General features: G+C 36.9%; 1 protein-coding gene across 1 annotated transcript in view; it reads right to left on the bottom strand.

The window, feature by feature from the left end:
- LOC133078924 (zinc finger protein 566) overlaps nucleotides 1-10,694 on the bottom strand; it is a 32,004-nt gene extending 21,310 nt beyond the window's left edge. The window contains exons 1-2 of the mRNA XM_061174145.1: nucleotides 10,481-10,694; nucleotides 914-986 (exon numbers count right to left, since the gene is read on the bottom strand). Coding sequence (XP_061030128.1) covers nucleotides 914-922 — 9 coding nt within the window. The 5' untranslated portion in view covers nucleotides 923-986; nucleotides 10,481-10,694. The remainder of the gene's footprint in view (nucleotides 1-913; nucleotides 987-10,480) is intronic.
- Between the last annotated feature and the right edge of the window lie 3,456 nt (nucleotides 10,695-14,150).

Here is a 14,150-nt window from a genome sequence, read left to right as displayed (position 1 = left end):
TGTCTATTTATCATGGATGATCTCGTGGGGTGTCAGAGCTTTGTACCAACCACCAGTCATACCTCCAAACCTGAAAGTCTCATACATAGGAGATCTTTCTGTGTGTTAAGAATGAAATCAAACAAAACCATTCCACATACTTTCTTACTGGAAAACCTAGGTCTGTGGAGATGATCAGGGCTTTTCCCTATGAGGTGTCCCTAATTACCCATCTCCATCCTATCAAATCACTGTCCAAAGCAAATTAGATTAACAAATGGAAAACACATTTCTGTTCTACCAAGATTTCTGACACAACTCTGATAGAAGATGCTGAAGGACTTACTAAATGGATTTGTAAACACTGTTTAAAAGAAGAAGGGGGGACTGTGGAGGGCACTGGGTAGTTTAGGAGGAAATAGGGGTCAGGTTCCTGAAGGGGGACCATGTTAACCAGTGAAAAAAACTTTCTTCTAAACCTGGTCTCAGTCAGACTCTTTTTACATTATGTAATTAACAATTTGTGGGAACAAATAAAGATACTTGATGAACTCCATAAGCAATTTTCTAATGGATTTTAATCTGATTAAGACCCCTTCAGAGACACTTGTTATCTAACCCCTCAGCCCTCTAACAGTTATCTGTAATTTAAGAGTATAAAGATCTTTAACCAGACACTCCTTCCTTTTTTCCAACAATGACTATCTAACCACTTATTTTTTCTATAAATATTTCCACCGAGAGAAATTTTTGAATTGGCTTATTAGAGACCTTTTCTTTAGAGCAAGAGTAAGAGAACTTCGGCATTGCTTATAACTAAACTGTCTGAAAATTGTTTTTTTAAAACGCCTAAAAGCTCATGATGAGGAAAGCAAATATTTACATGTATTGGGTAAAAATGACTGTATTTGAGCAAAAAGAAACAGCATCTCACCTGAGCCATGGCTTTGATATTTGCAGAAAAGGACCAGTCTTCCTCTGGGCTCCTCTTCTGGAAAAAGGCAGAGCTGGAGGAGACGAAAAGAAGCTATATAAGATCCCACTTGCCTCATAGCTCCCAGAATGATCATTTCCCCTCTGTTCACTCCACACAAACAGTTGAGGGGTATCAGTGAGAAGAATGGGCAAATCTCTCATTAACCCCTACTCCAGAAACCTCAAGCTTTGACTAGAGCCAGATAGATCTGGACAACTTGACATGGCTTAGAGAACATAGCTTGTATATATACACATATACACCCAAAGATGTACTTTTTAAAAGTACAAATTTTAGCATATTATACACAGTTACTATTTTTACTTAATATATCTTGGACCAGATCCCAACTAGTACATTCAGAGCTACATAATTCTCTTAGCTACACTGGATTCTACTAAATGGATACACTTTAATTTATTCAACCAATTTGCTGCCAATGATCATTTGGGTTGTTTCCAGTCTTTCACTATAACAAACAATGCTGTGATATATATTCTTGTACATATATCATTTTACCTGTATATAAATCCTGAATGATTAATTCCTAAAAGTTGATCATATGCATTTTACTTTGGATAAGCATTGGTCAAACCAATTTTCAATGATCTTGGATTGTACAATCAGGTCCCAAGTCCTGACCAAGAAACATCTGGTTGATAAACCAGATCCTCTAATCTTGCCTAGTTGAGAAGACTTTTGGGGCTAATGAGCCTTGACTTAAGAAAACTGAAATCCAGAAAAGCAAACAAAGTAATTTTACAGAATTTACAGTAATTTGGGGAAGATATTAAAATTAGCATAACAATATAAAGGAATTAAAAACTACAGAAATAACATAGAAATGGACTAAACCCACATCACTGATGCTTTAGAATAGCTTTTGACTATAAGTATAGTAATAAAATTCATAATAATTGTGTATATTCTGTGTGCTTCTATACTAATAGAAGTCTAAAACTGTTTAAGGGGAGTAACTGAATTTGTCATCGATGTTTAAATGTTTAAGAAAATTTGTGTTTTTTTGTTTATTGGATATAGGAATGTAATAAACTGAGCATTATAAAAGTATAAAGGGCAGTGAGCATCCTCTATATATACCAAGCTCCTTGATCATCAAACAATTTATCAATAATTTCATGTAAAACTGAACACTCAGGAAGTAACACCACGGTATCATGTTATAAATTATTTAATGGCTACTTCTACCCCTGGTTACTCACTGCATTCCCCCACAGGTAAACACATTCCAGGAAATGAAAACCAAAGTAATCCACAAATGCCTCTTCCTTAAAACCTGAAAGCATTCCTTTAAATAACTATTATTACTACTTACTAAGTTCTTAGTATTTTTATCAACCACATAGCCTCTTACATGCCAGGTATTGTGCTAAAAGAAGAAGGGGGGACTGTGGAGGTCAGTCACTATTGATACTAAAGAATCAACAGTAATCCAGAAAAGAGTTCCTTCTCCTATACTCTTCACTTTTAAGTCCCCCTTTCTGGTCTCTCTTCCTGGCCTTTCCCTGATTTTAAAGGGATTTCCTCAAGTGCTGTACCTTCCAAGCAGAATGGGCAGGAAACATCTCACTTCAATAGCTCCATACTATGTTTGTCACATTCCCAACCCTCTTCATCTTTGCCCCAGATGGTATCCTACCAGGCTGAATTCTTACATCTGGAGGATCTGCTCCTCCCTTTTAAAGCCAACAATCTCTGTGGCCAAGACCATTGTATATTTGCAACATGACCACACCTGGGGCATGGAGCACTGCCAAAAGACACCACTACGGAGAAGAGAGTCTTACAATCTAATAAGTGATTTAAAATTTTTGAGAATTTTGCACTCTTCTAAATAACACACCTCTTTTAATTTAAAAAAAATGTAATGTATTAAATATTTCTAGCATTACCCTGAAAATTTCCTGTACGCTAGGAACTGTAGTTGTCTGTTAGTAATAGAGACCTGAAAAGCAGTTTAATTTTTCTTATATAATGAGAAGGCTAGAAGTAGGTAGTGGCTGGCTTTGGTCCCCATGGTTGTTTTAGACACAATATCTATCATATAATTAAAGATTACTAGACATGCAAGGAGATAAAAACAGAAAACAGCAGCAGAACCAAAGACAATTTAGATACTGGAGTTGGCAAACAAATAATTTTAAATGGCTATAATTAAAATGTTAAAGGCAACCAAGGAAAAGATAGACAAATGGATGATAAGATGAAGAAACTAAACAGAATTGAAATCCATAAAATTTCAGCAAATTAAGAAACAAAGAAGTCATTGCATGGTTTTGAGGTCAGACAAGCAGAAGACAGGATCACTGAACTCAAAGACAAGCCAACAAAAAATATCCACATGAAGTGCGGGAGAAAAAAAATAACAGAGGAGTATAAAAGACACACGAGACACAGTTAAAAGATCTACCACAAACGTAAGTGGAGTCTCAGAAGGAGAAGAGATTGGAGAGGAATTAATATTTGAATAGATGTATACACTGATGTGTATAAAATTGATGACTAATAAGAACCTGCTGTATAAAAAAATAAATTAAATTAAAAAATTAAACAACAACAACAAAACAGCCTATGGGGGAGACCGATCTGAAAAAAAATTTTTTAATTTTAAAAAATTAAAAAAAGAATTTGAATAGATTAGTTGATTAAAAGTCTCAACAAGAGTTTCAAGAAGCTCAGCAAACCTGAAGAATAATATATAAGAAGGTAAACAAAACAAACACACAAAACAAAAGCAAAACCACAACCAAGCATATCAGAGTCAAACTGCTGAAAACCAAAGAGAAAGGAAAAAGTTATTGATATACCCAGAGGAATGAAAGATCTATTACCAACAGCACTGATAAAAAAGAAAGGGATAACATGAACAAAATCAGGAATGAAAAAGGGAACATTATTAAAGATAGCATTGACGTTAAAAAGATAATAAGAGAATACTAATAACTTTATGTTCTTAAGTTTGAAAGCTTAGATGAAATGGACAAATTCCCTGGAAAAAATGCCAAAACTGACAAAACAAACAGAAACAACAGAATAGCTGAAAAGTTAAATTGATTCCATAATTTAAAATTTACCTATCAAGAAAATTTCAGGCCCAGATAGCTTCACCAGTGAATTCTTCCAAAGTTAAGGATTAACTGTAGTCTTACAATGTAGTGAAAAGAGAACACAAGGAATTCTTCCCAACTCATATGAGGCTAATGTAAGCCTGACACCAAAACTTAATGAAGACATTAGAAGAAAAGAAAATTATAGGCCAATATTTCTCATGAACACACATGCAGAAATTCTACAAAAGGTATTAGCAAATCTAACCCACTGGGGGAAAAATGTAATACATTATGGCTAAGTAGGGTTTATTTCAGGAATAAAAGGTTGGTTCAACTTTTGAAAATCAACATAATTTACCAGATTAATAATAAACAATACCACATTTGTTCCTTTCATAGACACACAAAACACATTTAACTGAATTCAGCCCTCATTAATGTAAAAAAGTCTTAGCAAATGAGAAAGAGAGCTCCCTCAACCTGATAAAGAGCATCTACAATAGGTGTTTTTGTAGATGCTAAATACAAGGACAAATACAAAAAGCAATTGTACTTTTAGCAGCAATTGGAAATTTTTCAAAATTTAAATGCTGTTTACAATTTCAACAGTAAATGTCAAATACCCAGGTATAAATCTACAAAAGATGTGCACTGAAAACCATAGCTAACTGATGAGAGAAATTAAAGACCTTAACAAATGTAGATATAAGCCATATTTAATAGTTGGAAGATGCAATATTGATGTCAATTCTCCCCATATTAACAAATAGATACATAAACAAAATCCCAGCAATTTTATTTTTTGGTGAGAATTAACAAGTTGATTCTAACATCTACAGGAAATTGATTTCTTGAAAAAGAAAAAAAGTCAGAGGATTAATACTACAGATTTCAAGACAGTGGTACTGACTAAAGACAAAAAATAAAAAAGAATACAGTTCAGAAAGAGAGCCACATATATAATACCACCTGATTTATGATAAAAGCTCCTTGCAATTCAGATGGGCAAGGATGGTATGTTCAATAAAATAGTGGTGGAACAACTGGGTACTTGAATGGAAAAAAAATTAACCTTTATCCTTACCTCTCACCATACACAAAAATTAATTCAATTTGGACCATAGTCTTAAATGTGAATGATAAATTTATAAAGCTTCTAAAAGAAAACATAGGAGTGTATCTTCAAGACCTTGGGAATAATCGAAGATTTCTTTTCAAGATATAAAAAAACCACTAATCCTAAAAGATAAAGGGCTAAAAAACTGCTAGAAAAATGGGGAAAGATATAAATAGGCAATCACAAAAAAAGATTTTCAAATGTTCAAGCACATTCATAATTAAAGAAATTAGAAAACAACACCGAGATACTATGTTTCATGTATTAGATTGGTAAAAACAAAAGGCATGCATGAGGACACATTCTGTTCCTAGGCTGTGGGGAGAAAGAGGCACTCTTACACACTGCAAGTGGGAATGAAAACTGGTACAACAGCTCTAAAGGAGAATTTAGCAATACCTAACAAAACTGCATACACACCTACCTTTTGACCCAGAAATCACACTTCTAGGAATCTACTCTGAAGATACGCCTCCAGCAATACAAAGATACATATATACAAAGTATTCATTGCAGCACTATTTCTAGTAGTAAAATATTGACCTAAATGCCCATAATAGGAGAGTGGTTGAATAAACTATGATTAAATCCATATACTGGAATATTATGTAGCTGTAAAAAAGAATTATTAGTATCTCTTTGAATTGCAGTAGCATAATGTCCAGGATATGTCATTAAGTGAAAGAAGCAATGTTCAAAAGAGTACCTAGAGGGCTTCCCTGGTGGCGCAGTGGTTGAGAGTCTGCCTGCCAATGCAGGGGACACGGGTTCGAGCCCTGGTCTGGGAGGATCCCACATGCCGCGGAGCAACTGGGCCCGTGAGCCACAACTACTGAGCCTGCGCGTCTGGAGCCTGTGCCCTGCAACAAGAGAGGCCGCGGCAGTGAAAGGCCCGCGCACCGCGATGAAGAGTGGCCCCCGCTTGCCACAACTGGAGAAAGCCCTCGCGTAGAAACGAAGACCCAACACAGCCAAAAAAATTAAATAAATAAATAAATAAAAAGTCAGGAGCTCTTTAAAAAAAAAAAAGAGTACCTAGAATATGTTATCTTTAATGCAAAAATAAGAGGTCATTCAAAAGAGTACCTGTATCTGCTCATCTGTGCAAAGGAAATACCAGAAGGATAAAACAGAAACTAATGAGACTGATTATGTACAAGAAGTGGGCAGGAACCATGTTAATGTTTTCATACTCAAAATATTATGACATGTTACAATCAACCAGGATGTAAAGGAACCCAAAGTGTAACACACAAAGCTAAATGTAGGAAAAATGAGTAACAAAACTATACTGAAGAGGGTAGTGAAGAAAACTAAATTGAGTAACTTTGGAAACAGTTTTGACTATATAAGTTTAAGTTAAAGAACAAAAAAGTTGCAGACAAATACTTTACTGTACTTAGTACATTTATTTATTTATTTATTTTTAATTTATTTATTTATGGCTGTGTTGGGTCTTCGTTTCTGTGCTAGGGCTTTCTGTAGTTGTGGCAAGCGGGGGCCACTCTTCATCGCGGTGCGCGGGCCTCTCACTATCGCGGCCTCTCTTGTTGCGGAGCACAGGCTCCAGACGCGCAGGCTCAGTAATTATGGCTCACGGGCCCAGTTGCTCCGCGGCATGTGGGATCTTCCCAGACCAGGGCTCGAACCCGTGTCCCCTGCATTGGCAGGCAGACTCTCAACCACTGCGCCACCAGGGAAGCCCAGTACATTTATTTTTTACACGAGTATGGGTTAGCAATTCTGCAACTACTTTATATACATTCTAGGATATGTGTAAAAAAATTATTGATACTAAGAAGCAGGTTTCTCACTGTTGGAGAAAAGAGTTACAAATAAGGAAATGGCCAAACCTGAAGGGAGACAATTCTCCATGAGTCTTGCATGTTTTCTGCACATGTTGCCAGATCAGAGACTAAGTGCTATTATTCTGGATAATTTCTGCTAGATGTTTATATAATGAACAGCCTTGGAGGACAGAGATAGTCTCTGTCTAGAGCAAAAGCCAGGCATGCTTATTACCCATTATAAAAGATTCAGGTTCCCTAAATTCAAGGGAGCACATAAATACCTGTGTATTTTGCATCACCCTATGGGTGCAAGTGAACCAGTGCAAGGAAAATATTGATACTTTGTCTACTGCTACCACAATGAGCAACAAACTTTCATCTCTGACTCGAAATCTCATGTCTTCTACCAGCATCTGTGAAGCTGCCCAAGCTAACTTTTAACTTACAAGTAGGGTAAAATCTCAGATACTTCACAGTTCTTGACAGAATCCCATGGTATTGGACTGGAATTGAAAGTATGAGTATGAACTGGTGGTTTTTAAATATATACAAATAAAGATAGATAGATAGATAGATAGGTAGATAGAGATGTGTGTATATACATTTGCTTATTTTCTAGCTCTGTCCGTTGCCAGGAACTAGAGGAATTACACCCAGGTAGAAATGAGCACACCAAGTGCCCAGAGCTTGGTTTATAAATCCACTCTCCAATAAAAGAAACCAGGGCTCCTTGGAGAAATTGCTGATTCCAGGGCTAGAGGAGGGAAAAATACAAGCCTGGAACATATTGGTGCCAGAAAGTAAGACAGTGCTCAAAAAAATAATGTCATGTTGAAAGGACACAGAAGTCAAACTGAAGGAGTTCCTAGTGGCCAAATCTGGGACAATTTGAGCAACAAAATATGTAACAATAATAGATTATGAACTCATAGAATAATATATATATATCTATGAGTTCATAAATAAATAATTGAACACATATGAGGAATAAGGGACAACTCTTCTTTACACTAGAATTTAAATTAATAAATGTAGAAGGAATGATGGAAAGGGAAAATCACCACTAGGCAAACATCACAGTAATAATTGTTACAGATAAGAATTATCAATGGATATTAAAATTAATGAGTGAAAGTATAATGAGAAACAGTATTTTTGCATAGTCCCAAAGCACCTCCCCACAATATACTTATTAATTAAAAAGAGGAATACAGTAATTTTACAAAGGAGAAACCAGGCAGACACCACCTTTAACCAAGTGATCAAAGTTAACATTACCAATAATGAGATATACTGATATAACTCCTGATATGACACATTGAGAAGAACACAACATCATTTCTGTGATCTTTTTGCCAAAAATGCATAGTCTAAATTTAGTCACGAGGAAACAGCAGACAAATCCAAATGAAAGACATTCTACAAAATAACTGGCCAGTGCTCCTCAAAAGTGTCAAGGTCATAAAAGATAAAAAGGACTAAAGAACTATGTCAGATGGGAAGAGACTAACAAAACAAGACAACTAAATCAATCTGGGAACTTAGATTGGATTCTGGAACAGAACAGGGCACTGATAAGACAATTAGCAAAATTTAAATAAGGTTTGTAAATTAGCAAATGTCTTGTATCAGGGTAAATTTCCTGGTTTTCATAATTGTACTGTGGACACCTGAGTGAAGAGTATATTGGAATTCTTTGCACTATGTTTACAATATGAAAATAAAAAGTTTTTTTTAATGAAAAAAATTAAAAGGACAAGAGAACACTTTTAAAAATTGGATATTCAAATGGCCAATAAAGATATGAAAAGGTGCTGAACATCATTACACACCAGGGAAATGCAAATTAAAACTGTGATGAAATTCCACTACACATCCACCAGAATAGTTAAAAGATTGATAATTTCAAATAATGGAGACGATGTGGAACACCTGAAACTCTCATACATTACTGGATGGAATGTAAATTGGTACAACATGAGATATTGGTAGTATCCATTAAACATGCCTGCCCAATGATCTAGCAATTCCACTCCTAAATATTTACTCAAGAGAAGAGCATTTACGTGTTCACCAAAACCACAGTAGAATGTTCATAGCAGCAACACAATTCGTAATAGCCCCAAATTAGAAAATATCAAATGTCCCTGAACAGTGTAATCAATTAATAAATTGCAATATACCCCGAAATGTAATGAGAACTAAGTACAATTACACTCAAAAACATAGATGAATCTCATAGACATAACGTGGAACAAAAGAAGCCAGGCATAAAAGAACACATGCCATATAATTCCATTTATATATGAAATTCAAGAATGGGTAAAATTAATTAATGGTTATAGAATTCTGAATATTGATTCTGGGAGAGGAATAACTGGGAAGGGGCATGAGGGAAACTTCTGGGGTGCTGGCAAAGTTCTTTATGTTGATCCAGGAAACTGTTTTATCGCTGTATACTGAAGATTTGTGCACTTTACTGTATATATGCTATATGTCATAAAAATGTTTTAAAAAAACTATCAGAACCATGTTTTGGTAGGGACATGGAGCAATGAGATGTTTCAAACACTGCTGTGCAAATATAAATCTGGCACCCTCTTTTGTAAATATTTTGGCACTATTTGGTAAAGTGGAAGATATATGACCTAGCAACTCCATTGGTAGGTAAACTCATGCATGTGTACCCTATGTAAAAGAATGCTCCTGGCAGCATAGTCTATAAAGTCAAAAACTAGAAATAACTCAAATGTCCATCATTACTAGAAGGGATGAATAATAGTAGTATACTTTAAAGGGATGGAATACAATATAGCAAGGAAAACAAATGAACCACTATTATATCTAATATGCATAATTCTCAAAAACATAGTTGTACAAATAAGCAAAGTAAGAGATAAAAGACAGTATGGCAGCATTCATATAAAGTTTAAAAACGGGGGGAAACTACAGTATAATGCTTAAAGAGGTAAACACAAGCGAAAAAACTTCAAACATTTAGCCAGTCACACAAACATAATCACACACAAACTTAAATCACCATGGTAACATACAGCTAGAGATAACCCACAACCCAACAACAGGGCCGCATACCCAGGGCCTCAAATGGTCACATAAGCACAATCACACATTTACCAAGAGGACAGTCAGTCACAACCGGCACTGTCACAGGCACTGCACACCTGCACATGGTCGCACAGTCACAATCACACTAACCACAGATTAAAACCACACAGTATCCACAGGTACCCCCACGTGTACTCTGCAGCCCACAGTCGCACAGTCACACCCCTCTACGGGGACAAACGCTATCACATCCACCGAGTCACAAGCTCCTCACACCCCTACATACAATGCCGCACGTGATTACACGCACATCACCGGGTCGCATCCCATCACACCAGCACAGTCACAGGCTCTCAGATTGTGCTGCACACGATTATCACTGGAACCACACACACGCTCACTACAGGAACAGCCAGACACAATCACGCGTTCATTCATCACATACCACTACACAGACACAATCACACAATTTCAAACTCACCCCCTCAGCGGTACAAAGCCGAGGCTCCGGTCCCGCCCTCTCCTCTGGTTCCCCACTTCAGGTCTTCCAAGCTTCCAAAGCAGCAGAACCTTCCACAGGACTGTAACAGTCGTCTGTGCAGACCTGAGGGTCCCGCCAGCGCGTGACTTTGAGGCTGAATTCGCGCGAGAATAACGTTCTTGCCGAGAAGTCCTCTGGGAAGTGTAGTCAGAGACGTCCCTGCGGTGAGCAAGATGGCCGCCGGCCGCCCGGATTCCTCTCAGAGCTCAGCTGCGACCCAGCCGAAAGGATCGCACTCCGTCATCAAACCGCGCATCGGAGGTCTCACGGAGCGTGGCTCAGCCTCGGGCCGTGACTCCCAAAGAAGCTCACTCTGAAGCGTTTGAAAATGGACTTTCCGGGCCCGCCCTACTATCCCCTGGAGTTGAACAGGCTCTGGAAGAAAAGAACTAGTCCGCAAAGGGAGATAATTTGCACAGCCGAGCCTTCTGGGAAATGTAGTTAGGGAGCAGGAAAAGCGGTGGATGGGTCGTTTGAAATTCGTCTTGATTCTTCACAGCCTGCGCTTGGTCACACCCCGGAGATTTCTGGGAGTGTCCCTGCGCCCAAGGAGTGCGCAGGCATCCTGGGTCGCCGTTTTGGCTTTTCGGACGTGAGTTTGGTTTGGGGGTTCCTCAGTGCAGAGGGCTTGTGGGACCTGAGCTTCTGAGACCCAAATCTAGTCAGGGAGGACAAAGGGGAGGAAACCAGGAACCTGCAAAGTTACTGGGGAGGTTGAAGGGGGAGGAATCGCTAAACGTGAAACAGGGAGGGGTAAACCAAACGGGATGCGTTTCCGATGCTGCGAAGGGGGTTGATGCTATTCTGTGCTACTTACTGATTTCTCTGTGGTAGTCGGGGAGTGAGGAGAATGAGGGGGCGGTGAGGCAGGTTGTGCAGGAGGCAAGTAACGAAAGCCCGGATGTGTGTGACTTAGGGTGTCAGGGGTAGTAGAGAGGGGCAGGAACAGAATTGTGTGTGTGTGTGTGTGTGTGTGTGTGTCTGTGTCATTGATAATTTAAATGAGTATCACCGTATGTATGACTGGGATTGTATATTGGAAAATAATCTCTGAGCCTCATTGTAAAACAATAACAAGAAGGATAGATCTGGAAGCATTTTCTTTCTTTTTTTTTAATATTTGATGGGAGAAAGGTTACGTAATTCAGCTAATAAATTATTGAAAGCTTGACTTTTATGTTCAACCAGAAGCATCAATTATGGAATAGAAATAAAAACAGCGCTTTCGTTAAAAAGAAAGTCGGTTTGAAAGGAACTTTTTTTCTATTTTCTTTTTTTTTTAATGGGGTGCTTGCTCTTGCTTAGAGCCCAGACCCTGGAGTCATAGCCATTCAATCTTACGTGTTCTTTTAATGTCCTGGGGGAGGGGTTTAGGTCTAAGGGAGATGATTTGTGAAGTCTTGGACTAAGAAATGACTTTAAAGTTTGATGGGCAGTATCGGCCATTGGAAACAAGCAGAGAAGTGAATTAGGGAGTGTTATTCCCATTTTCTAATGAAAACACCATGGTCTAGAGAGATCAAGGAATTTAAGTTTAAAGTTCTTCAAGGAGCCTAGTCAGATCAACGGATTTACTAATTTTTTCTGGTTACCCCCCCGCCAGGCCAGGTGGATTTTGTTAGGTGTAGAAGTAAATTACTTCTAATTGCAAAGATACTTTCTCCAAGAATTTTACTACAGTTACTTTTAAAGTAGTTTTAAATAAAAGGAGAAAATAAGGTTGTTGGGTATAAAATTCGTGTAAATAAACTTCATATGTACAAACAAAACCTTGGAATAGGATAAAATGCTTAAGAATTATCTTAGCAAGAAATAAATAAAACCTACATAAAAAACTTAAACACTATGAAGGACACACAAAGAATTAACAAATGAAAAGTTATACCATATTCTTGAATAGAAATCTTTAACATCATAAACATGTGATTTAAAATTAATTTATGAATTTAATATGATCCCATTGAAAAGAATATATTTTTCTAAATAGGGGTTATTCTAAAGTTCAAGTGGAATGACAAAGGTGGGAATAGACAGTATATCTGGGGGGGAAAAAAGCAGTGGGAGGCAGTTGGGGCTAGTCTTACCCGATCACAAAACATACCCTAAAACTTCAAGAATTGAAATAATGCGGGCTTGTTATCTGACTGGACAGACCAGTGAAACAGAACAGAGAATCCAAAAATGGAACCAAATAAAGAATTTTAGTGTCTGGTGAATGGGGCATCTCAAATCAGTTGGAAAAAGTGGACTTTTCAATAATGGTAATAGGAACAATTTGGTAACCTTTCTGGAAAAAAAAAATAGATTATTCCATGTACTGAATCCAGAGTTAACTCCAAATGGGTCAAAACTTAAAACTTAAACAAAAAAATAAATAAATTACAAAGACTGAAAGCTTGAATTAATTTATAACCATGGAATGAGGAAGGCCTTCCTAACTTCAAAATCCCAAAACCAAGACGTAAAAGATTGATCATTGCTACTACATGGGAAAAAAAAAAAAAAAGTTAAAGTGACAAGCTGGAAAAAAATTTGCATTTTTTTGTTACAAACAAATAGCTAATCTCCCTAGTATATAAGGAGCACTCAAAAAATTGATTAAACAAAAAAGACTAACAACCCAATAAAAACTGAGAACGAGATTAACAAAAAATACTCAGAACAGAGTCTACATACTGTTCTCAAGTATATGAAAATACACTCAACCTCATTCATAGGAAGAAAAATGCCATTAAAACTATGTAGAGATACTGTTTCTTATAGCCTTGAATGGCAAATATTCCCAAAATTTGAAAACTTACCTTGTTAAGAGGGACTGCGATTGGTACAAACGATTTGGAAGGCAATTTGGCAGCATCTTTCAAAATTCCAATTGCATTTATCCTTTGACTGAGCAATCCCACCTCTGGGATTTTATCCTACAGATCTAGTTATGATGATGCATATCCAAGATCTTTGTGTTCATTACATTTCTTTTCAGAAAGGTATCACAACCCCATTCTTGACAATTTCCTTGACTTCCTTCAAACCTCTCTTTCATTTTTCTACTTCTAATCCTCTGATCACTAAAACAAATAATAACAGCAACAAAAACATTAGTGAATTGTTTTTCCACTTGCCTTCTTAAAGTTAGGATTCTGTTATTGACCATCTTTTCTTAATCTGTAATTTTTTTCTTTTTGAGCAACTATATCCCACTACGATGGCTTCAGCAACATTTACTGACTCATGACCAACAGATTTGTTTCCATGCTAGGCCTATCTTCTTTGTGTATGTGATAAATTATACATAAGATAAAATTTACCATTTTAATCATTTTTAAATGTATAGTTTAGTGGCATTAGTACATTCACATTGTTGTCCAACCACCACCACTATCCATCTCCAGAACTTTTTCATCATCCTAACCTGAAACTCTGTACACACTAAACAATAATTAGTGATCCTCCCTTCTGGTAACCACTATACTACTTTCTGTCTCTATGAATCTGACTATTCTAGGTACCTCATGTAAGTAGAACCATACAATATTTGTTCTTTTGTGCCTGGCTTATTTAACTTAGTATATAATGCTTTCATGGTTCATCCATGTTGTAGCCTGTATCAGAA

Source organism: Eubalaena glacialis, chromosome 18 (genome assembly GCF_028564815.1).
Source record: "Eubalaena glacialis isolate mEubGla1 chromosome 18, mEubGla1.1.hap2.+ XY, whole genome shotgun sequence".
Taxonomy (NCBI): domain Eukaryota; kingdom Metazoa; phylum Chordata; class Mammalia; order Artiodactyla; family Balaenidae; genus Eubalaena; species Eubalaena glacialis.
This window is presented reverse-complemented; position numbering and strand designations above follow the sequence as displayed.